Source organism: Adiantum capillus-veneris, chromosome 5, assembly GCF_014529385.1.
Source record: "Adiantum capillus-veneris isolate H3 chromosome 5, ASM1452938v2, whole genome shotgun sequence".
NCBI classification, from domain to species: Eukaryota; Viridiplantae; Streptophyta; class Polypodiopsida; order Polypodiales; family Pteridaceae; genus Adiantum; species Adiantum capillus-veneris.
Window position 1 is genome coordinate 58,817,041 of NC_140935.1, and position 25,273 is coordinate 58,842,313.

The 25,273-nt window shown below is 47.5% G+C and overlaps 1 protein-coding gene across 3 annotated transcripts in view; it reads left to right on the plus strand.

The window, feature by feature from the left end:
• The window catches only part of RLP4 (receptor like protein 4), a 44,317-nt gene extending 20,587 nt beyond the window's left edge, over window positions 1-23,730 (plus strand). For 2 of the 3 annotated variants that reach the window (XM_086512257.1, XM_086512256.1), the window contains exons 8-9: window positions 22,791-22,975; window positions 23,043-23,730. In XM_086512257.1, coding sequence (XP_086368383.1) covers window positions 22,791-22,975; window positions 23,043-23,155 — 298 coding nt within the window. In that variant the 3' untranslated portion in view covers window positions 23,156-23,730. Of the gene's footprint in view, window positions 1-22,790; window positions 22,976-23,042 lie in introns of those variants that run through there. The other variant, XM_086512258.1, reaches the window with a different exon arrangement.
• The last annotated feature ends 1,543 nt before the right edge of the window (window positions 23,731-25,273 follow it).

Sequence of the window (25,273 nt, forward strand, 5' to 3'; positions counted from 1 at the left end):
AAATTTGAAAATCTGCCATTCCCAGCTGTTCCGAGCCGTTCCGGGTTGGCCATTCCGGTACCAAATCCCTGTCCAGAAGGTCTAGCTATTCCGGACCGTTCTTGGCCATGAAAACCCTCCAGAACGCCGTTCCGGCGTTCCCAGCCCACAGGGGGGCATTCCCCGGTAATTCTGGTTCAATGTCCTCCAAGGTAAGCACTCTGTCGGGATGGCTCTTATGCCGCGCCAATATGGTATGGATCCTCCGTCGCAATCTGCGTTGATGTTGAGAGGGCCCCCTCATCCGTGGGCGACGGGACCGCCCCAACTCTTTTGCCCGATCAAGCAGTATGCCTCTGGTGCTGCTATGCTGTGGGGGCTGCTCGAACTTCTTTGTCTATGATTGAAAGAAATATAAGTCTGCCGTTGTCGCTGGATCTCTCTCATTGTGCCCCTCTTCAAGAGGTCCTCTCTGTGTCTGCGAATCTCCAATAAGTATAATCCGAGGCATCTTTGATCTTGGTATCTCGTGACTCTAGAAAGTGGTCCAAAACCCTCTCTGAATAGAAAGTGAAAGCAGCCTCGTATCTCATAGTATACTGGGCAGTGACATATGTAATGTAGCTATGTCTCGGGCTCTCTCTGGCAAACCTGACAAATCCTGGACTCAGCAGGTACTCCTCTAAATCTGCCTATCTCGATCTCTAGCTGCTGTGAGGATGTGCGTATCTGACCAATAGCACATCGTATCCCGTGGGATAGATGAGTATCCATGTATCCTGGTCTGATCACAAAACCATCCTTCGTAAGCTGGAGAAGATGCTCTCTATAGAAAGCCATCTTCGTACCCAACCCATGTGTAGGTTGTATCTATGTCCTCTTTGTATCCAATTGAATCAAGTCTTGTCTGATGAGCCTGGTAATCTCTACCCTAATGGTTAGCTGATCCATACTAAAGCCATCATGTAACTGAAACCAAGATGCCATCTCTGCATACCAACATGATCTATCTCCTTGCAATGCCAACTATCGCGAAGACTCTAGTGGTAGTCGAGCATATCTGTCTCTAGGGAGAGCCCAGGTGCTATGCATAAATGAAACTGATCGAGTGAGTGCCTCCACTACCAATGGAGGAGTAGTGAGCTCCACCTAACAATGTCATGTGGTACTGAGGCTTTGGCCCTAATTATCCGAGAAATCATAGACACCAAGGGCCTCTCTATACATCTCCATCCATCAATACTGCTAGCTTTGCTTTGATGATCAACTGAGGGGCCCCATATCTCCACTCCGTACAGCATGGCCGAAGTGATCAAATTGTCAAAGAGCCAAAGCTTTGTCTGAGGTTTTTGGAACTGAACCTGCGAACTTATCTTCTCAAGTCTCCCCAATGCTGCATAGGCTCTGGTCAATCTCGTATCTGCTGCATGCCTTAAGGAAAATACCGGACCACTGAAAACCGCCCCAAGATAAGTATATGCATTTGCATACTCCACAGTCTCTCGACCATATGTAAAGTTGGGGGCGGACCTCCTTACCCACTACGCCGTAGTGTGAAACACCATTACCTTGGTCTTACTAAGGTTAACAGACAATCCACTGTCCTGTGCAACTACATGCAATGCATCCAAATGACGTTGCATCCCCTCGGGAGAATCTGAGATCAACATAATATCATCAGCATATAATAGCAACGGAATCCACGTCCCCGCAAGCTGAGCACCTCTATCGTCCTCTGTCTGTACATAATATGAAAACTCATTTACATATATCCCAAAGAGAGTTGGAGATAGGGGACAGCCTTGCTTCACCCCAATGGTGGAGTGAACCATGTCGGACATGCCCTGAGTAGTGCGTACCCGCCCTACCACTGTCTTGTATAAAGCTAAGATCCCCCAAATCAGCTCTGTGGGCACCCCCATGTTATGCAATCTACATATGAGTCTGGCTTGTGGCACTGTATCAAAGGCTTTGCAGAAATCCACAAAGCTACAATAAATCCTCTTGCCAAGGTGTCTACCCTCCTCAATAATAGCTCTGAGTGTCAAAATCTGGTCAAGAGTGGAGAAACCTATCCTGAACCCTGCCTGTCCTGCTGCCCGTATGCCCTCTCTCTCTGCCATTTACTCAACTCATGCTCAAGAATTGATGCATATAGCCTAGCTAGAGTGTGACCAACCGTGATGGTGCGGTAATTCCGGGAAGCATAGGATATCCCAACTTGAAGATAAGCACAATCGTGGACATACTCCAAGTCTCAGGAAAACCCTCATACATGGTTCTATTAAACATCATAGCAAGAGGCTCTGCAAGCATATCTCTGGCATGAATGAAGTGCTCTGCTACCAAACCATCATGATCATGTGCTCTTCCTGTCAATGGCTTTCCTTACCCTCTCAACAGTAAAGAAAGTACATGTCTCTGGGCATTGCTCTGGAGGGTCAGGCAAAGGTGGCTGCCCTGATGTTGTATAGAGAGATGTAGCATATTCCTTGCATGTCTCTGTGGAAGTGATGGCTGGCGGTGGAGTGCTCATGGAAAAGCCTCCATGCCTCACTAGAGTCCTGACTCATAAACAACTAATAGAGATCACACTCTTAACTGAGATAGGTAAGCCCTCTTCTTTCGTCGCACTAGGCGGTGAAAGATAATCCGTGACTTTCTATGTGTAGTAGTACCCATATAGGTGGGGTAAAGTATGGAGAGCTTAGTGGAAACATAATGCAGCAAGGGCAGACAGGCTGGAGGCGCAGGGGCTGCTGGTTGAACAGTAAGGCTGAGCAGCCGTGGGAATTATGGCAAGAGGCTGAGCAGCGGTGAAGTGTATGGATGTGGAGGGCGTAAAGGAAAGCGCATGAGACACTGACAGTGTGCAGGGCAGGGCGGCAAAAACCAGACACGGCCAGGCCAGGGAGCGGCAATGGCGGCAGGTGAAACGACAGCTGGAAAAGGCATGGTAGTGGCAGCAGGCGAAGGGAGCATAGGCGGCATGAAACAGCGACAAGGACAGCGCGACGGCGGCTGTCGTAGTCTCTGTCGATGCTGTGAGGTACCCCCCAGTGGTGGGCGTCTGGATCTCCCTAGGTCAGTAGCCCGATTGATCAGCGTACCTCTAGTGTAGGTGATATTGGTTTCTTTTGAGTGGTCTGCCCCTCTGTCTGCCAGTAGGTGTTCTAAAGAAATCTGTAATCTGCCCCTTAGATTGTCTCTCTGCTGGTCTCCACAACAGTCTCTCTCTATGTCTGCGTAGCTCGAGTGAAAATAACCCAAGACATCTCTGATCTTGATATTGCATGACCCTTGATAGTGGTCCAAATCCCTCTCTAAAGAACAATGAAATTGCCCCCGTATCTTGTAGTACACCGGACAGTCACGTATGTAATGCAGCTCTGTCTCAGGCTCCAAATGGCATAGCTTGCATATCCTAGCCTCTGCAGGTATCCCCCTAAATCTGACAGTCTCAACCTCAAGCTGATGAGAGAGAGAGAGAGAGAGAGAGAGAGAGAGAGAGAGAGAGAGAGAGAGAGAGAGAGAGAGAGAGAGAGATGAAATGAAATGAAATGTTATATTAACGTCTTCAAAAGGCCACAATGACCTATGAGACCTGAAAGTTACAAAGTGGTGGATTTGATACAAAGTCAGAGTAACAAAATAACCTAACAACAGTACAAAACAAAGATATATACTATGGGGTCCTAAGTTGGTTGATGTGAGTCAAGCAAAAAACTAAGCAGAATAATGGGCGGCTTGTTGGGATAGCTGAATCACAAGAGATCTAGCATCGGTCGTTGGCGAATCTCATCAATTTCCTCCATGGTTAGTAGTCTGATCGGGCGTCGTGTATGTCTAGCCAGCGTGCTCCGAATTTTTTGTCGTAGCCTTCGTCAATGCTGTGTAGTTCTTCGCAGTCGCGGGCGCCTGGATTTCCCCAGTTCAATCGCTCGGTCAATCAGTGTGCCTCTGGTGTGAGACGGGGGGGAGCTCTGTTGTGGGAGTGGCTCTTGCGGCTGTCCCGTGTCTGCTCTGAAGAAGTCTATGATCCGTCTTTGAGACTGGCTAGCCTCGCCATTCATCAGGCTACCTCTGTGTCTGCGCAGCTCGAGCAAGAACAAACCCAGGCATCTCTGATCTTCGTATCCCATGACTCTTGAGAGTGGTCCAAAACCCTCACTGAACAAGCAATGGAAGCGGCCTCGTATCTCGTAGTAGACGGGGCAGCGGCATGTATAGTGTAGCTCTGTCTCAGGTTCCATGTTACACAAGGGGCATGTCTTGTCCTCTGCTGGTACTCCGCTGTATCTCCCAGTCTCAATCCGCAACTGGTGAGAAGATGTGCGTAACTGGCCAATAGCACATCGTATCCAATGAGACAAGTGGGTATCCATGTATCTGGGTCTTGCCACAAAACCATCTTCCGTAAGTTGGAGGAGGTGGTCTCTGTAGAAAGCCATCTTCGTGCCCAATTCCTGTGCTTGTTGTATCCATGTCCTCCTGGTGTCTAGCTGGGTTAGGTCTTGGCGGATGAGCTTGGTGATCTCTGACTGTGTAAGAGTGAGAGATGGTGCATCCAATGAGTACTGGAATGGTGGCAGCCTGTCTATGCTGAACCCATGTGCTTGAAACCATGATGTCATCTCCCCATACCAGCATGTTGTATCTCCTTGTACGGCTAGCTGTCGAGAGGATTCAAGTGCTATGCGAGCATATCTGTCTCTAGGAAGTGCCCATGTGCGGCTTATGAAGGAGACTGATTTGGTGAGCGCCTCCACCACAAGTGGGGGGGCCGCTAGCTCTACTCGGATAATGGCCCGTGGTATTGATGTCTTGGCTCTAATGAGCCGCGAGATCATAGAGACGAGAGGTTTCTCCATGTTCCCCCATCCGTCTGAGCGACCCGGTCTCCCGTGGTGATCCAGTGAAGGTCCCCATATCTCGGTTCCATAGAGCAATGCTGAAGCCACCAAGGTGTCAAAGAGCCAGAGCTTCGTCCGGGGCTCCTGAAAGTGAACCTGCGAACACATCCTCTCCAATCTACCCAATGCTGCGTGGGCTCTAGTAAGTCTGGTCTCTGCTGCTCTTCTGAGTGAGAATGCAGGTTCGCTAAAAACCACTCCAAGGTAAGTGTAAGCGTCTGTGTACTCCACAGTCTCCTGGCCGTATGTGAATGTAGGTGCTGACCTCCTGATCCACTGTGGGGTGGTATTAAACACCATAACCTTGGTTTTTTTTTTTTTCGAGAAAAAGATCCTTCTATTAGTTAATGAAAACTGCCCATAGGGCTACATCCACCTCTGCGAGAGAGGGCTACAACAAGCATGATGGGGAGACTCTCCCAATGAAAAAACAGCATATATACAATGAGGCTAAATCAAGAGATGGGAGGAGGGAAGAGCCACACAGGTGGACAGTAGTGCCATCTGAGCACCCCCTGGACTATGGTGTAGAAAGGCCCAGGGCGCCAGAGTCGAAGAAAAGCCTCGCAGCGCTCCCGCATGCGGTCGGAGCTGCCCTGTAGTCCCTCAAGCTGTCCTCTGAGAGTATGGATCAGCTCTAGCCAAAAGTCACGAACAGTCTCTGCTGGTGGCACAGGACGAGCCTCAAAGATGCGGAAACAGCGGGCGCGCCATATGAACCAGAGAGCTAGGCCGCTGATGAGCTCCCAACACTCCTCTCTCTCACTGCACCACTCTTGTGGAGTAATCTCTGTAGCAGGCTGGAGTGTAGGTCGCCCCCCCTGTATCACTATCATCCTGCTGGTGGAAGATAGCTCAAACTGAAGTGCGGGTGGACCAAGCCGCTGCCCCCCAAGTGTACTGTCGAGCCGAGGAGAGGGCAGGCATCAGCCGAAGAACACGTAGCCACACCTGCTGGCCAGAGGGACAGTCCCAAAGACAGTGACGCTGACTCTCCACCAACTGGTCACAGGCTGCACATGCGGCCGAGAGACCACTATGCACCAGCCAGCTCCCTACTGTTGTGGCTCTGTGTGCAACCAGCCACTGGAAAAGGGTGACTCGCCTCGGCTGTCTGGAGTCCCACAGCCTCTGCCAAAAAGCTGCCAAGAACTCGACTGTGAGGCCCTCCTCCTACCAATGACGTGCTGCAGCAGGGCGGGCCTCTCTGTGTGCTGCAAGTAAATGACGTTCAAGCTGAACAGTGTACTGAAAGAAAGGGACTCCTGGGCGGTCGGCAGAAGAGAAGGGGTCCCTCCATAGCCACTCACCAGGATCCCACTGTACTCGTGCCAGTGGACAACACTCCCAAGCCCATAGCCTCCAGTGTCCAGTCTCAAGAGCTGCTGGGTCAGGGTCTATGACGCAAGTCCTCCCACAGATGCCCACAACCCATAACCTTGGTTTTACCCAGGTTGACAGACAAACCACTTTTGTGGGCAAACGTATGCAAAGCATCCAGTTGAAGTTGCATTCCTTCTGGGGATTCGGAGATCAACACTATGTCATCAGCATATAACAAAAGTGGAATCCATGTCCCTGCCAACTGAGCACCTTTATCCCCATCGCTGTCAATGTAGTCAGAAACCTCATCCACATACATACCGAAAAGAGTAGGAGAGAGCGGGCAGCCCTGCTTCACCCCAATAGTGGAGTGAACCGGTGTAGAAAGTCCCTCCGGGGTGCGTACATGCCCTACTACTGATCTGTACCCAAATGAGTTCTGTGGTACTCCCATTTCCTGTAGTCTGCGCATCAATCTAGCTCTGGGTACCGTGTCGAAAGCTTTGCGGAAGTCCACAAAGCTACAATAGATCCGTCTCCCATGAGATCTGCCTTCTTCGATGATGGCCTTGAGTGTTAGGATATGGTCAAGAGTAGAGAAGCCTCTCCTGAATCCTGTCTGCCCAGTTGCACGTATCCCTTCCCTCTCTGCCCATCTACTCAGCTGTTGCTCCAGAATGGATGCATACAACCGTGCCAGTGTGTGCCCAATCATAATAGTGCGATAATTCCTAGGCTCCATGGGGTCTCCTGATTTGAAGATAGGTACGATCGTAGATAGGCTCCAAGAGTCTGGTAGGCCCTCACACATGGCCTGGTTAAACATAACTGCTAGAAGCTTTGCTAGTAGGTCTTTGGTATGCATGAAATGCTCAGCGACTAGGCCATCATGATCATATGCTCTCCCAGTCTTCATCCTGTCAATAGCTTTCTTCACCATCTCAGCGGTGAAAAAGACACATGCGTGTGGGCATGGATCGGGGGGGTTGGGGAGGTACTGTGTACAAAGATGATGCGTACTGCCCCCAGGTCTCTGTGGAGGAAATAGCAGGGGGGGGGGGGGGGGGGGACTGCTCATGAAAGAGCCGCCACGCCTCACGCGAGTCTTGACTCAAGAATAGCTGATATAGATCCTGCTCGAGTCGAGCCAAAAAAGCCCTCTTCTTCCGCCGCACCAGGCGTCGGAAGTCAATCTGTGACTGTCTGTGAGTGACGTCCCCCAACAGCACCTCCCTCTGAAGTCTGGCTCTAGTCTGGCGGCACTCCTCATCGTACCAGCTGTTCTGAGGCATGCTCCTTGATCGGCGGCTTTGCTCAGGGTGGGTGTGTGGGTATGCTTCTGCTGCTGCTGCCTCATGTAATGTTTGTGTCAGTATAGTAGTTAGCTCTTCCAGAGGTCACCCCGAGTCCTCAGTGCATAGGCGTCTGTAGATTCCGTCCATGTATACAGAATCCGTCTCCCCTGTGAATGTGTAGCGAGTAGGGGCTGCTACTCGTGGCCTGTGTGCTACACTGAACTGGAAGGAGACGGTCATCGACACCAGAGCATGATCCACTGCCACCCCGATCGGTTTGGGCTCAACTGTGAGATCCTGGATACTAGAGATGAGATTCGGCTGTGCCATGACATAGTCCACTGTGCTGGCTCCATGTCTGTGTGGGAAGCATGTAAAATCTCCCGAAGCAGGAAATCTCTGTAGGCCGTTCAAGATGGCCAATCCATGTGCAGTGCCCATGTCTATCAGGTGTCGCCCATACTCAGTACATTCCACATCGTGTGATAGTCTGGAAAGGCCCGTCTCTGCAACAGCTAGCTCTCTTAGCATCTCCTCTGAAGTATCATAAAACACTGCCTGGTGATGGGCAGTCCTAGCATTGAAGTCCCCTAGGATGATAATGTCACTGTCCCTAGAGAACTCCCATATGTCATCATCCAAAATAGAGAAAGGGGACTGTCCTCTGGGTGATGCATAAACTGATGTACTCGGGGGAAAGTAGCAAATAGCTAGATAGAGGTATCTGCCTGTCTTTGCTTTCAGTCTCACCCACATGTACCTAGCCTGCTCGTCCCTGCGGGCTATATGTATCAGTGGGTGCAGATCCTCTCTAAATAACACTGCCACTCTCCTCGAGCCCCGCCCTCTGTGCTCTGAGCGTGTCTCCTGTCTGTAGGCCGTGGGCCTGGTGTGTCTCAGAGTAAAAGATGATGTCTCTTTCAGTAAAGCTATCCTCAAAGGCACCCACATCAAGACGCATAGATCCATTGCAGTTCCAGGCAGCTACTTTGAGTGTGGTCCCATAAGTCTCGCACCGTCATGTGGAGTGTCGTTCTAGTATTACCACTTTTCCGTCTCGGTAAAAAGCGATCTTGCCTTTTTCCCTTGCCGCTCTAATCTCCGGCATTACTTCCTGCATATGAGCGATCTGCGAGAGGGTGAGATCATCCCCGAGACAAATGCCAGTCTCTTTAAGAATTGGTCTTTTCTTCAAGAATGACTTCTTTGCTTCCATGGAGGGAAAATGGAGGATGAGTGCTCTTTCTTTTGAGGTTTCTCCATTGCTTCCATTTTTCTTATGTTGCCCACTCTCCATGCCCTTGTGTGCGTCGGCTCATGAATCCCCATCAAGGCTGTGAGTTCTTTTACTTCTTCATCCACATTGCCTTTGTCTTTAAGACCACAAATTCTCACATGTAAAGCGCGCACCTTTCTCCTCTGCTCCTCCTCTAGTGTCTGATTAATGATGTTGTTGGGTGTGGGCATTATCTCCTTGCCTTTTCCTTTCTTGGCCACCTTGATCCATTTCTCGGCTTCGTCTGCCTTCTGTTGATTTTGGGTAAGAACATCCACCCAAGAAGTCGTCATTTCTTTATGCTGCTCTTCTCCTTCTTTGATGGCCCGTACTTGCTCCTTGATCGTGTTGATTTCTTGGATTGCTGAGGGTTGCAGTTCGCCCTCTTCCAGTGTGTTTCTTGATCGTGCTTCGGCAAGCTCTTTCTTGAGTGACGCGATCTCTTCCTCTTGGGTCGTCACTTGGTCTTCCAGCGTGCTTATCTTGCTCTCTTGGATCAACACGCGTCCTTCGAGTATGTTTATTGTGCCTCAGAGGTTGCGGTTCATCTTGGTCATGATCTCCGTCATCTCCTCTTTGCATTTTTGAATGGCATCCTCTAGGGGGTCGGCTTTATCGTTCATCTTCCTCATGCTTGATCGCCGTCCGCCGCAAGGGAGTTAGGTGTACGTGTGCACCCACCCTAGCAGCGGGCGCGGCGGCTGGGAGTCACTGGATGTACGTGTGCACCCACACTGACGGCGATCGCGACGAGTGGTGGAGCGCGAGGCGGTGTGGCCAGGTGCCCTCAATATGCTCAGTTGTGTGTGTGTGTGTGTGTGTGTGTCTCGAAAACAAAAGTGAAGGAGGGGGGGGGGGGGGAGGGGGAGGGGGGGTAAAGTATGGTAGAAATGAAATGAAATGTTATATTAAAGTCTTCAAAAGGCCATAATGACCTACGAGGCCCGAAAGTTACAAAGTGGTGGGGGCCGGGTTCTAAAAAAATAAAAATAAAATTTAACTCCCTACGCGTAGAGGATGGACATCCTACGCGTGAAAGGAAAAGAGGGGGGGTAGGGGGAGATAATCTACGCGTAGGAGAGGGGGGGGAGGCATGCTACACGTAGAAAGTTGGGGGGGGCTAGGACAGCGGGCATGGGGGGGGGGGGGGGGGGGAGTGCGTGAGCGGGTGCACAGCAGGGTGCCACGGGGGTGCAACGCGCGAGCAGGGCAAGGTAGCAAGCGTGCGGGTGCAGGGCACGGCTGATGCGAGGGTGCAGCGGGGGCAAGGCAAGGCGGACGCGAGGGTGCAGCGCAGGGCAGCGGGGGTGCGCGAGCAGGGCAGAGCAGCGCAGGGCTGTGGGCGCGCGCGAGCAGAGCAGCGCAGGGCTGAGAGAGAGAGAGAGAGAGAGAGAGAGAGAGAGAGAGAGAGAGAGAGAGAGAGAGAGAGAGAGAGAGAGAGAGAAATGAAATGTTATATTAACGTCTTCAAAAGGCCAAAATGACCTATGAGACCAAAAAAGTTACAAGTGGTGAATGTGATACCATGTCTGAGTACGGAAATTACAAAGGTACAAAGAACTAACACTAAGACGCTAAGGAGAAAGGAAAAGGGGTGGGGGGGGTGGGGGTGGGGGTGGGTTTGTGGGTTCAAATGAAATTTCTCATTGGTCGTTGTCGGATCTCATCGACCTCATCCATGGTCAGTACTCTGGTAGGGCGTCTTGCATGTCGAGCTAGAGTGATCTGTATCTTTTGTTGCAGCCTTCGTCTGTAGTGGGAGACCCCCCGAGGTCGTGGACGTCTGGATCTGCCAAGTTCCGTGGCTCGATCAAGTATTGTACCTCTAGTATGAGTAGGCTCTGAGATTTGTTGTAATGACTGCTCCGTTGGCTCTCCTGTGGCTGGTGTAAAGAAATCTGTGATTTGTCTCTGAGACTGTCTTTCCTCTGATGTTCTCAGCAAGCTCTCCCTAAGTTTGCGCAGCTCTAGCAAGAACAATCCAAGACACCTCTGATCCTTGTATCTCACGACTCTAGAAAAAGGTCCAAATCCTTCTCTGAAAAGGCAGTGGAAGCGGCCAAGTATCTCATAGTATGCCGGGCAGTGACATGTGTAGTGTAGCTTTGTCTCTGGCTCTAAGTTGCATAGGTGACATATCCTAGCTCCTGCTAGCACCCCTCGAAATCGGCCAGTCTCGATTTGGAGCTGATGTGAGGATGTGCGTATCTGTCCAATAGCGCATCTTATCCCATGAGATAAGTGTGTGTCCATGTATGCAGGCCTAGTCACAAAGCCGTCCTTCGTGAGTTGGAGAAGATGCTCTCTGTAGAAGGCCATCTTTGTGCCCAACTCTTGTGTCGACTGTATCCATGTGCTCCTGGTATTTAGCTGAATCAGATCCTGACGTATGAGTCTGGTGATCTCTGTCCGTGTGAGAGACAAGGAGGGTGTATAACCGGCGTGTACAACGTAGAGGGCGGTACTACTTCAATTACTTGTTAACTTTACACAGAGCACTGAGAAGGGAAGAGAACACAGTTGCGTCCAACGACTAGAATGTCACTGCGCACACGAGACCGACACCCTGTAGGCCCCAAAGACTGGCGCCCCTTTCGGTATTTCTTTATTCCAATTAAGGTAGACGATCCGACCACTTAGCACAAGCTTTCAGAAAGCTGTCCAAACCTGGCGAGGGCTGAAAACGCAGGTTTTCGACCTGATTTTGGCAGCATAACGGCGCAAAAACCCCTGTAGGTCAAAAGCACCTGTCTCGGACGGATTCCCTCGCTATCTGGAAGCTTTTTGGTGAGCTGTCACAGAAATTCAGCGGGCTGTAATTCTCTGTTTTTCACTGCCGGGTGCCCAAAAGCCTGTACACGCATCCCAAGGCTCTCACGAGGCTCCCCCGATGTTCCCTTGCAGTTTAGGTGCAAAACCCTAAACCTACAGAAAAACACAGCAGGCTGTAATTCGCTGTTTCGGATCGTTTTTAGCGGAGCGAACACGCCTATGCGTGTCCCAAGGGCTCCTGCACACAATAAGACAGTTCCCCTGTGAATTGGACGAGTTTTCACGCGAGAAAACTCTCCAAACTCGCAATCTTTCGCAATGGAACTGTGCGTACCTGTGGGGGATTAGCAATTAGCTAATCCGGTTCCTGTTCAGAAGGCTCTTGCCTTGGCAAACGCGCATAAACACCTAGAACCGTTCATGTTCATTTGAGTAGCCCAACTAGTGGGGCATTAGCATATGTGCCAAAGGGGAGAGAGAGATGCACGAGAGCAAATCATCGTGCTACATGAGACAGAGGAGAAGGCGAGCTTTCCATTAAAGCTGTAGACCTGCACCCACTACTCACACACACTATAGGTCACTTTTTTATGAGCAAAAATCAGCCCCAGCCTCAAATGGGCGTCCCCTCCAGCTGAGGTGTCGTGCAAATGGCTCTACAACTGCCAAGTGTCCAGTTTGCCCCTTTGAGTTAATTCCCTAGTTCCCACTCACTTATAAAGTTGTAAGTGACTTTCCGAGTGGCCCAGATTTCATTTGGCGGGCACAAGCTTCCATACTCATCAGAATTCAGTGCTAACTGGCCCAACCAGTTCCCGACTGACCGACCAAGACTCTCGATGTGAGAAACCTATTCGGCCGCAGGCGTTTCACACTGGCCATGCAATGTCCACTTGCACCTTTTCAAGGGTCCCGGGGAAACAAGTAAAAATAAAAATAAATAAAAATATCTAGTACTTATTTATTGAAGGCAACAGGAAAAATACACCTCCTGGTGACACACCCCACCCTTGAAATACTGCAAGCGACCTCGCTTGCATGCCAATAATACATGCGGTATCTCCTGATATCACATATATTCTATGATGGGAATCCAAGATATACATGCTTCCGGAAATGTAGCGTTGGAGGATTAAACAATCCCACCAACCTGGCTACGACACATATATCAAGCATAGAAGTCCTCTAGTGTACTCTCAAGCACAAACTTCTCTAGCTAAATTCTGTATGGAAAGAGTAGATACATTTGCTTAACTACTCTCTTGAGCATCATGAACCATGCTCTTGCCTTGCTCCAGAAAAGGCTACATCAAGTCACTATGGGTTCCATCTGAAAGGCTTCAAGATACAATTGCAATAGCTGAGGTGAATCAACCAATTCAGACTCTTCCATCCATTTGGCATCCAACGATGGATAGTTTTTGAACTTCACCAAATAGCGTCTTGCAACCTTTCCTCTAACTTTTCTTTCTTTATGTGCCAATATCTGTTCAGGAACAAGGATTTCATCCAATTCTTCCACTTCAGGTTGCTCCTCATCAAGCATATTCTCTGGCACATCACCAACAAAGGGTCTTAGAAGGCTGACATGAAAAGCATTATGTATTTTCAAGCCTTCTGGTAGCTTCAACCTGTAGGCTACATCGCTGATCTTCTCTGAAATCTGGAAAGGACCATAATATTGCATACTGAGCTTAGGAAACAAACGTTCCTTGCCTTTCCTTTTCCTCAACTTGGCTTTTTCAAAGCGCAAAAGCACCCAATCACCAAGTGAAAATATAAGTTCACGACGGTGATGATCAGCAGCTTTCTTTTGCTTAGCCTGAGTCTTCTCAAGAGCAATCTTTATCTTCCTGTATGTTTCATCCATATCTTGCACATACTTGTCTGCCTCAAATATCTTGTCCTTGGTCTGCAAAATCGACGGGACTTTCTTCCCTCCTTCCACTATCTCAAATGGTGCCTTAGCTGTTGACGTATGTACAGTGTTATTGTAAGCATATTCAATCAATGGGAGATGGTGTTCCCAAGTTGCCTTGTGCTCTGACACATAACATTTGAGCAGGTCCAAGAGAGTAGAATTTGCCTCTTCTGACTGTCCATCAGTTTGCGGATGAAACGAAGAAGAGAACTTTAGCGTAGTGCCCATGTTCTCAAACAATGCCTTCCAGAAAAGACGCGTCATACGTGGATCCCTGTCCTCACTGACAATTGACTGAGGCATCCCGTGATATTTAAAGATATTGCTCATGAATATCTTAACCATGTGTTCTGGCTTTATCTTCTTCCTCACAGGAATGAAATGGGCCTGCTTACTGAACCTACAAATGATAGTCCAAATCCCATCATTGCCTGTTTGCGTCCTTGGAAGATCAAAGATAAAGTCCATTGCCATGCTTTCCCATGGCCTATCAGGGATCGGCAATGGCTGCAACAATCCCGGTTGGTTTTGTCTGTCAAATTTGACTTTTTGGCATACTAAGCATGATCTTACAAATGTGTCAACATCTTGACGCAAAGCTGGCCAATAGAAGAATTCCCCAACCCCTTTCACTGTCGCATCAATTCCACGATGCCCAGCATAAGGTGGAGCGTGACTTTCCATCAAAATCTTTGGCCGTAACTGTTTAGTAACGCATAACTTTCCATGCATCATGAGAAAGTCATTCTTAAGCATATAGTGCTCATGATGTTGCCCATCAACAAGCTGGTCATAGATCCTTGCAAAATCTGAATCTTCAGCATATTGTGTCTTCATTTCGTCTAGTTCACAATGGTACGGAATCGACACTGCTGAAATTTGGGGCTTTCGTGACAACGCATCAGCCACCATGTTCTTTTTCCCTTGCACATGCACAATCTGAAAATGGAACATTGACAAGATGTTTGCCCATCGCATGTGCTTCTCAGACAACTTCGTCTGTGTAAGAAAATATCGCAAGGTTTGATGATCCGTTTGGACAACAAAATCAGCCCCTAGTAGATAGTGTTTCTAACTAGTGAGAGCATGAATTATTGCCAGCAGTTCTTTCTCATAGACTTGCAAGTTTCTTTCAGTCTTCAAAAGAATTCTGCTCTCATATGCGACTACTCGACCATTCTGCATTAGAACTGCACCAAGACTATGGCCACACGCATCACACTGAACCACAAAAGGTTTGGAAAGATCTGGCAAAATGATTACCGGATCTGAAGTCAACTTCTCTTTCAAGTGTTTGAACGCTAAAATTTCCTTGGCTGTCCACTTGAAAGTAACTCCTTTTCCTTGCAGTGCATGGAGTGGAGAAGCAATCTCAGCAAAATTTCGGATGAACCTCTTGTAGTAGGAACATAAGCCTAGATAGCTTTGAATGTCATGTACGGACTTCAAGTCTGGCCATGACCTAATTGCTTCCACTTTAGCGGGATCCATGCGTACCCCGTCCTTTGAAACAATGTGCCCAAGGAAGTGAATCTCTTGCAAAAAGAATTCACTCTTCTTCGCATTAATGAGTAGCCTGTTGTTACGTAACTCATTGAAAACTGCAGTCAAGTGATCTCTTTGCTCCTCTTCGGACTTCGAGTAGACAATCATGTCATCAAAGAAGGTACCCACGAAGTTTCTATGTGGTCTAAAAATTCAGTCCATCATTCTATTAAACGTGGCAGGAGCATTTGTGAGACCAAATGGCATAACAAGAAACTCATAGAGACCAAATGTTGACCTGAACGCAGTCTTATGGACATCTTCTGGCCTAATGCGTATCTGATGGTAACCACTCTTTAGGTCTATCCTTGTAAACAATGACGCTCCCTCAAGCCGATCAAGAATGTCATCTATCCTCGGTATGGGGAACCCGTTCTTGATGGTATTCTTATTCAAGGCGCGATAGTCAATGCACATGTGCCATGAACCATCCTTCTTCTGCACTAAGAGTACAGGCGAACAAAAAGGGGATGAACTGGGCTGAATCAGCCCCTTCTCTAAAAGCTCGTTGACCTGACTCATAATCTCTTTCTGCTAGGCTGCACTAACCCCGTATGGTGGTCTATTCGGTGGACTAGAACCTGGCACAAGATCTATGGTATGATCCTGAGGTCTCTCAGGAGGTAACTCCCCTGGCAAAGAGTCCGAAAAACAATCACTCAAACCACTCAAAAAAGTTGACCTGTCTTTATCTAAGGTAGACAAATTAGATAACTTGAGGTACTTCTTCTGCTAAGATCAAGTACGCAGAAAGATGATTCTTTATTACAGATGAAATAGCAGAAGCAGAAACAACTGGAACAGACTCGCCTTTCAAGGACATGAGTCTTTCCTCTATGTACAAGGGTAATCTTTTTGTTGTAAGCATCCACCATAGCATGCAACCTGTAACACCATGGGATACCTAGTAACACATCACAGCCCTCAAGTGGCATAATATGAAATTCTTCCGCATCCTCATAGCTCTGAATGTGCAGACGAAGCTTTCCCAAAATGGGAGTAACAGGCTCTGAATGACCTGGGCATGCCAAACTTGCTTCCCCTGTCATACCCATCTCCTCTGCACGAATGCCCAACTTTGATGCCAATTCTGGTGATATGAAATTTGCATGGGCTCCTGGATCAAAGAAAACCAGGACTGTCTGGTCTCTAACTTTGCCCCAAGCTCTGCACAGCTCTGTGGCATGTGTGTTTGGCTGGTCTCCAACCAAACCTGGAACAAGTCCTGCACTTGGCTTTGGCTTCTTCCCTTTATGGTCTGACTTGTCATCCTTATCCTGTGACTTCTTCTGTGGGCATTCATTTGCAAAATGTCCTTCCTGTTCACAAATGTAGCATTTCTTGGCCTCCCTAAGAGCTTTGCTTTCTTCAAAAGTTTTGCCAGAAAAATGCCTTTTTTGTCCTTGTCCTCGTCCTGAAGAAGATTTAGACTGCTTCTTGGACGTATCACCTTCTTCAGTGGAGGGCTTCTTTGTGGAAGGCTCAGAAGGCTTTGCTGCAACATTGCCCTTGGCTGAAAACTGTTTGCCCTGGGACCCTTTCTTGTGGCTATTAAATCCATCGGAATCTCCCTTCGACAGATTGCTGGCCACTCTTGCATTCTCTATCAATTGAAACATATTCATGACAGTAGTCTTTGTGCAGTAGTCCCTGATTTTCTTGGGCAATCCACAACAGTGTTTCTCAATTTGTTATGACAATGGCACAAACCTGTAAGAAGTGACTGGCAACAGTGTGGCCCAAAACTGTTTATTGTACTCTTCCAGATTCGCACACTGTTTAGCATTCAACTCATGCCATTCTGTCATTACATCCACTTCAAAAGTGTTTGTCAACCATGCAGGCGCAAAAAGTTGTTTAAATTGGACCCACGTTGTTGGGGCTTGACCCTGGTTCAACAATGCGGCCCACCATTGAAGCGCATTCCCTTTCAAGAAAGTGGCAGCCTTGCGTATCTTTGAAGATTCCGTGAAGTTTCCTCCAGCATAAGCTGCATCGAATTGCTGTATGAATGTCAAAATCCTTCAATTGGTCCTCAGTTCCTCTGAAAGTTTCAAACTTCACTCCCTGCCCACCTTCCTTGTAATCCTTAAGCTGACTCAAAGGAGCCACATTATCATAAACAGGTGCCTGTAACAATGGTGCTCCATGAGTGTTCATTCCAGCACTCGAATCAACTGTTTTTCCTGTCATATCTGCATTTTGTACGTATGGTTGCAAAAGACCAGCCATACCAGAGTGTGTTCCAGGCACTCGAAACTGGCCATAGGCACCCTGAAACCCTGGTTGGACACTCATGTTCGCGTACATAGGGGTTACCCATGCCTGTTTGCATTGTCCCGAACGCATTCCTTAGCATATAACCTGTGGAAGGTCCAGCCATAGCTTGAAACACTGAACTACCTCCAAAATAACCAGGATAAGTAATAGGTAATGAAAGGGTCTGACGCATAGCGTGTTCATTACTCCCTTGACCATTCACAAACGGTTCCTGTCCAGCTAAAGCAAGTTGCTTTGGATCATTGGACACCGCTAGTTGCTCAACCACATGGGATTTCCCTCGAGCATCATGAGTCCTCTGCGCATTGGAAATCTCCTTTTCCTGCAACGGCTCAGTCATGCCCTGTGTAGGAGGCTGAAAACCCTGTGTGGGAGCCTGTAAGAACTCCTGCATCCTTGGGTTGTTAGCCAACTGCTGAAACATGTCCATGCAGCAACGCAGTTGAGTTCTAAACAACCTGTCCTCTTCTTGAAGAGTTGAAGGAATTTTCTTTGTGCCATGTGAGGAAGATCCCTCTTCAGGTACTTGGTCTCTCTTCTCTGCCATATTGACAAGCTCTGTGTTGCTTTCACCCACAACAATCCACGCTGCACTTTTTGAAGAAAAAGTGACTATCCTGTCGATGGAACCATATAACCGGCCTGTACAACGTAGAGGGCGGTATTACTTCAATTACCTGTTAACTTTACACAGAGCACTGAGAAGGGAAGAGAACACAGTTGCGTCCAACGACTAGAATGTCACTGCGCACACAAGACCGACACCTTGTAGGCCCCAAAGACTGGCGCCCCTTTCGGTATTTCTTTATTCAAATTAAGGTAGACGATCCGACCACTTAGCACAAGCTTTCAGAAAGCTGTCCAAACCTGGGGAGGGCTGAAAACGCAGGTTTTCGACCTGATTTTGGCAGCATAACGGCGCAAAAACCCCTGTAGGTCAAAAGCACCTGTCTAGGACGGATTCCCTCGCTATCTGGAAGCTTTCTAGTGAGCTGTCGCAGAAATTCAGCGAGCTGTAATTCTCTGTTTTTCACCGCCGGGTGCCCAAAAGCCTGTACACGCATCCCAAGGCTCTCACGAAGCTCCCCCGATGTTCCCTTGCAGTTTAGGTGCAAAACCCTAAACCTGTAGAAAAACACAGCAGGCTGTAATTCGCTGTTTCGGATCGTTTTTAGTAGAGCGAACACGCCTACGCGTGTCCGAAGGGGCTCCTGCACACAATGGGACAGTTCCCCTGTGAATTGGACGAGTTTTCACGCGAGAAAACTCTCCAAACTCGCAATCTTTCACGATGGAACTGTGCGTACCTGTGGGGGATTAGCAATTAGCTAATCCGGTTCCTGTTCAGAAGGCTCTTGCCTTGGCAAACGCGCATAAACCCCCAAAACTGTACATGTTCATCTGAGTAGCCCAACTAGTGGGGCATTACCATATGTGCCAAAGGGGAGAGAGAGATGCACGAGAGCAAATCATCGCGCTACATGAGACAGAGGAGAAGGCAAGCTTTCCATTAAAGCTGTAGACCTGCACCCATTACTCACACACACACTGTAGGTCACTTTTTTATGAGCAAAAATCAGCCCTAGCCTCAAATGGGTGCCCCCTCTAGCTGAGGTGTCGTGCAAATGGCTCTACAACTGCCAAGTGTCCAGTTTGCCCCTTTGAGTTAATTCCCTAGTTCCCACTCACTTATAAAGTTGTAAGTGACTTTTCGAGTGGCCCAGATTTCATTTGGTGGGCACAGGCTTCCATACTCATCAGAATTCAGTGCTAACTGGCCCAACCAGTCCCCGATTGACCGACCCAGACTCCCGATGTGAGAAACCTATTCGGCCGCAGTCGTTTCACACTGGCCATGCAATGTCCACTTGCACCTTTTCAAGGGTCCCGGGGAAACAAGTAAAAATAAAAATAAATAAAAATATATAGTACTTATTTATTGAAGGCAACAGGAAAAATACACCTCCTGGTGACAGGGTTCATCCAGAGAGTATTGAAGCGGAGGTAATCTATCCATCTTGAGACCATGCGACTGAAACCATGCCGTCATCTGTCCATACCAACATGCTGTATCGCCTTGTAGAGCTAGTTGTCGAGATGACTCCAAGGCAAGCTGAGCGTATCTGTCCCTGGGGAGATCCCATAGACCGTGCATAAAAGAAACTGATCTCGTCAACGCCTCCACCATGAGGGGGGGGGCGGCTAGCTCGGCTCGGATAATCTCATGTGGTATTGAGGCCTTAGCCCGAATCATCCGAGCGATCACAGAGACCAGAGGCCTCTCCATACATCTCCATCCATCTGTGTTGCCAGATCTCCCCTGGCGGTCTAGTGAGGGTCCCCATACCTGAACTCCATAGAGCATAGCCGGAGTCACTAGACTGTCAAAAAGCCAAAGCTTTGTTCGCAGTTCTTGAAACTGAACCTGCGAACACATACTCTCCAATCCTCCCAAAGCTGTATATGCTCTCATCAGTCTAGTCTCTGATGCTCTCCTTAGTGAAAACACCGGTCCACCGAAGACTACCCCAAGATAGGTATATGCATCTGTGTACTCCACAGTCTCCTAGCCATACATAAATGTGGGTGCCGACCTCCTGACCCACTGTGGTGTGGTGCTGAACACCATAACCTTGGTTTTTCCCAGATTGACAGACAATCCACTGTCACGAGCAAATATATGCAGAGCATCCAAGTGACGCTGCATCCCCTCTGGTGAGTCAGAGATCAGCACGATATCATCCGCATATAGTAACAGCAGAACCCATGTCCCTGCTAGTTGGGCCCCCTTGTCCCCCTGACGCTCTACATAGTCCGAAAACTCATCCACATACATCCCAAAAAGAGTCGGGGATAGGGGGCATCCCTGCTTCACTCCAATATTGGATAGGACCATGTCCGACATTCCCTTAGTGGTGCGTACCCGCCCCATCACTGTCCTGTATAGAGCCAGAATCCCCCAAATCAGCTCTGTAGGCACACCCATGTCCTGTAATCTGCGTATGAGTCTGGCTCTCGACACTGTGTCGAAAGCTTTGCGGAAATCCACAAAGCAACAATAGATCTTCTTGCCATGGTGTCTACTCTCCTCAATAATAGCTCTGAGTGTCAGAATCTGGTCAAGAGTGGAGAAACCTCTCCTGAAACCTGCTTGCCCTGGTGCTCTTATGCCCTCTCGCTCTGCCCATCTACTCAGCTCTTGTTCAAGAATGGATGCATACAATCTAGCTAATGTGTGCCCAACCATGATGGTGCGATAATTCCCGGGAATCATGGGATCTCCTGACTTAAAAATAGGCACAATCGTGGACATACTCCAAGTCTCAGGGAAGCCTTCATACATGGCTCGATTAAACATCATAGCCAGGAGCTCTGCGAGCATATCCCTGGCATGGATGAAGTGCTCTGCTACCAGACCATCATGATCATGTGTTCTCCTTGTCTTCATCCTATCAATAGCTTTCCTTACCCTCTCGGCAGTAAAGAAAGAACATGTCTCCGGGCATGTCTCTAGTGGGTCCTGTAGAGGTGGTTGTCCTGGTGCTGTGTAGAGAGATGTGGCATATTCCCCCCATGTCTCGGTGGAGGTGACCGCTGTTGGTGGTGAATGTTTGTGGAATAGCCTCCATGCTTCGCCCGAGTCCTGACTTATAAATAACTGATACAGATCTTGCTCTAGCTGGGATAAATAAGCCCTTTTCTTTCGTCGCACTAGGCGGCGAAAGATAATCCGTGACTGTCTATGTGTGGTAATACCCATGCACTTCCCTCTGTAACTTGATCCTCATCTCTCTACACTCCTCATCATACCAACAGTTCCGGGGCATTTTTCTAGATCGTCTCCGTGTAGGCTGGTTGTGGGGGTATGCTTTGGATGCTGCACCATGGAGCGTCTCTGTCAGTATCTGAGTGAGCTCATCTAGTGGCCGTCCTGGCTCTTGGGTGCATAGCTTCCTGTATATCTCATCCATATACACAGAGTCCGTCTCCCTCATGAAGGTATACCGGATGTGTGTAGGGACCTCTCCTAATGGAGCTGTGCTGAACTGAAACATCAGGGTGAAGGACAAGATAGCATGATCAACTGCTACTCCAACTGGCCTAGTGCCCACCATGAAATCTTGAAAGAATGGAATGAGACCTGGCTGGGCCATAACATAATCCAGTGTGCTGGCACCATGTCGGTGTGGAAAGCAAGTAAAACCTCCAGCTGTCGAAAATCTTTGTAGGCCATTCAAAATGGCCAATCTATGTGCGGTTCCCATATCTATAAGGTATCTGCCATATTCCGTGTATTCCTCATCTTGTGATAATTTGGATATACCCATCTCTGTATCGTCCAGCTCCCTAAGCATTTCCTCGGAAGTATCATAAAATATTGTCTAGTGGTGGGCAGTCCTAGCATTGAAATCCCCTAGTATGATAATGTCACCATCCTTAGGAAACTCCCATATGTCATTATCCAAAATAGCAAAGGGAGATTGCCCCCTAGGTTATGCATATACTGACGTACTAGGAGGAAAGTAACAGATAGCAATGTAGAGGTATCTGCCCGTCTCTGCCCTGAGCCTCACCCACATGTACCTAGCATGCTCATCCCTGCGCGCTATATATATCAATGGCTGCAACTCCTCCCTAAATAAAACTGCCACTTCCCCTGAGCCTCGTCCTCGATGCTCCGATCTGGTCTCTTGTCTGCAGGTTGTCTCCCATCTATATCCGTCACCTGTGGCATGGATTTGCCAGGGGCTTGATGCGTCTCCGAGTAGAAGATGATGTCTCTCCCTGTGAAGCTATCCTCAAAGGCCCCTACATCAAGACAAAGTGAACCGTTACAATTCCAGGTTGCCATCTTTAGTGTGGTCCCATGGGTCTCGCACCGTCATGCGGGACGTCGCTCCAATATCACCACCTTTCCATCTCTGTAAAAAGCAATCTTCCCCTTTTCCCTTGTTGCTCTAATTTCCGGCATTACTTCTTGCATATGAGCAATCTGTGAGAGGGTGAGGTCATCTCCAAGAAAGATGACAGTCTTCTTTAGAGTCGGTCTCTTCTTCAGGAAATCCTTCTTCGCTTCCATGGATGGGAAGCGGAGAATGAGTGCCCTTTCCTTCGAGGTTTCTCTGTTGCTTCCGCTTTTCTTTGTGCCCACTCTCCAAGCCCTCGTATGCATCTGTTCGTTGACCCCCATCAGAGTCATGAGTTCTTTCACCTCTTCCTCCACATTATCTTGGTCTCTGAGGCCACATATCCTTACGTGTAAGGCCCGCACCCGTCTCCTTTGCTCCTCTTCTAGTGTCAAGTTGATGATGGTTGGTGTAGGGATGGGGGTTATTTCCTTGCCTTTCCCTTTCTTGACGATCTCGATCCATTTTTCGGCCTTTTCTGCTTTTTGTTGGGTCTTTGTGATGACATCTACCCGAGAGAGAGAGAGAGAGAGAGAGAGAGAGAGAGAGAGAGAGAGAGAACTTGCAATTTGTAACCAGCTTTTCAGGGAATCCGGGTTTGTGTGGCATCCCTGGTTTGAGATCTTGCTCTGACACATTGTCCAGAGGATCAATCACAGCCATTGTGATATCGTCCATTATTGTGATGCTAATAGGCGGCTTATGTGCGGTCATTATACATAAACGTCGGCAAAACATAGCTCGCGCTCAAAGGCTTTCAACAGGTGAGTAATTCATATGATGTAATGAAATTCAACAAAGGCATTTTCTGACTTTTGGTGTCTGATACAGCAAGAGAGGCTCCTTATGCCAAGTCAAGAACTGGGAATGCTGCAACAAAGGATGTTCAGATGGCGAAGCCAGCTAAGGAACGTTATGTTCCGCATTATATGCAACACACATAGCGCATGCCCAGAACGTTTCCTCAAGAGGGTCAAACAAGTGGGTCTGGCTCCTCGATACAGAAAGGCTATGGCTGTTCCTTATTGGAGGCTTCTCAGCATTGTTGCAACAATAAGATGCTGATACATATGCATGCTAATATACTGCCAAAATGGGGGATTTAAAAGGCAAGAAATGAGAAGGTGATGCGAGAAGTTGTCTTCATATCCATGCTAAGCAGAGAAATCATGGAAATTTAGAGCACCAAGTTCCAACAGCTAGCCAGATACAGGACTGGCTCATGTAATGGAATTATGTCATGTGCAATCTATTAACCAGTCTCTAACAACAGACACACAGGCTCAGAGCTTAGATGGTATGTTTTGTAACTAGGGAAGCAATCTCTGTACATAACTGTGTCAATTTGGATTATTGCCACCTACAAGCAGTAAATTGACCCTTAAAGGGTCATGCATGTTCTTTGAAAATAGCTACTTCTGCTCAAATCCAGAGAACTCACCAACACTTCCTCAAGCCTTTGAATCATTTTTTACCAAAATTGCTTGAAAAACAAGCAATGGCACTTTATCTTGTTTCACTATTGCCCCCTTGTTCTTCAGCAAGTTAATTGGCAAAAACACTCTCCCTCTTTGTGTGTCCTTCAATGAGAGCTCACAATTTCTATGTTGCATACACATGAAGGGTCCAAAGGTGAGTCCCTCTTACAAATATAAGCTATTTAAGATGTTCATGATGCCATCTGAAAAGAGTAAGGCCTAGCACTCCCCAAGATGCAAAATGGCTCTTAAAACAATAGGGGGATAATGTGAGGGATAACATTTGCAAGGAATTTTAAGAAAAACTCTGTTTTTTGGGTATAATTTGGGAGTTATCGGCCAATGGTTCCATCAAACAATGAATGGAAAGCTTAACATCTTTGTCTAATGTGTATAATTTGTTAAGATTTCGATTGATGTTGGCCTAGGGTAGCTTAGATTAAGCATGCATGAGAGAGAGAGAGAGAGAGAGAGAGAGAGAGAGAGAGAGAGAGAGAGAGGATATGAAATGAAATGTTATGTTACGTTATATTAAACGTCTTCAAAAGGCCAAAATGACCTATGAGACCAGATTGATACAATCTTGGTGGATCTAATACAATGTTATATTAAACGTCTTCAAAAGGCCAAAATGACCTATGAGACCAGATTGATACAATCTTGGTGGATCTAATACAATGTCTGGATACAAAATAAAATGAAGCAAAATAAAACCTAAAATGAACATCAGCGTCCCACAAAGAGAGAGAGAGAGAGAGAGAGAGAGAGAGAGAGAGAGAGAGAGAGAGAAGAAGAAGAAGAAGAGAATTTTTAACGTCGTGGGAAACTATCCCAAGAGACCTCAAAGATCTATCCGACGAGAGTTGAACTCAAGACTTGTTAGTAGAGAGAGAGAGAGAGTCTTATATAGAATAATTATCCTTCCGATTCACAGTGGCACTTACAAGAGCCGGGTCCCCTTGGTATTTGTAAGACTAGAAGGTTTAAGTTGAACAATTTAAATTGTAGTCCCATATGGGCAAAAAAGTAGCAGACTTAAATTTAAGTTATTAAAAGTGAGAAAAGAAAAGTGAACATTACAATAACGAGAAAAAGAAAGCGAGGGGAAAATTATGATTGGTGAGTATTCACCTAATTCTTCATGTTGAAGGAAAAGTGGGTATCAATCATATTACTATCCTTTGGGATTGTGTCTCCTTCATGTTGCTAAAGAGAAATGAAAATAGGGTGACTATTGCTTAGCATTATCAAGTTAATTCCACTAATATTATTAGTACATAGGGGGAATCTGCTCTAACTCTCAATTCTAGTCGTAATTTGTATTATCAGGTCTTGGGTTCAACACTTGTCGGATAGATCTTTGAGGTCTCTTGGGATTGTTCCTACGACATTAAAATTTTACATAATAAAAGTATTTATTTTGTGTTAACTTTATTTTAATATAAACGCAAAGCTGGTAGTACCAGTGCTCAAAAAAACCTAGGTTTAGCGTAATCCCACCTTCAAAATTTGAAAATTACGTTTAAAAATAAACTCTAAAGGTGCAAAAACCTACAAATCTTAGAAATTTTAAATGTATTTTTT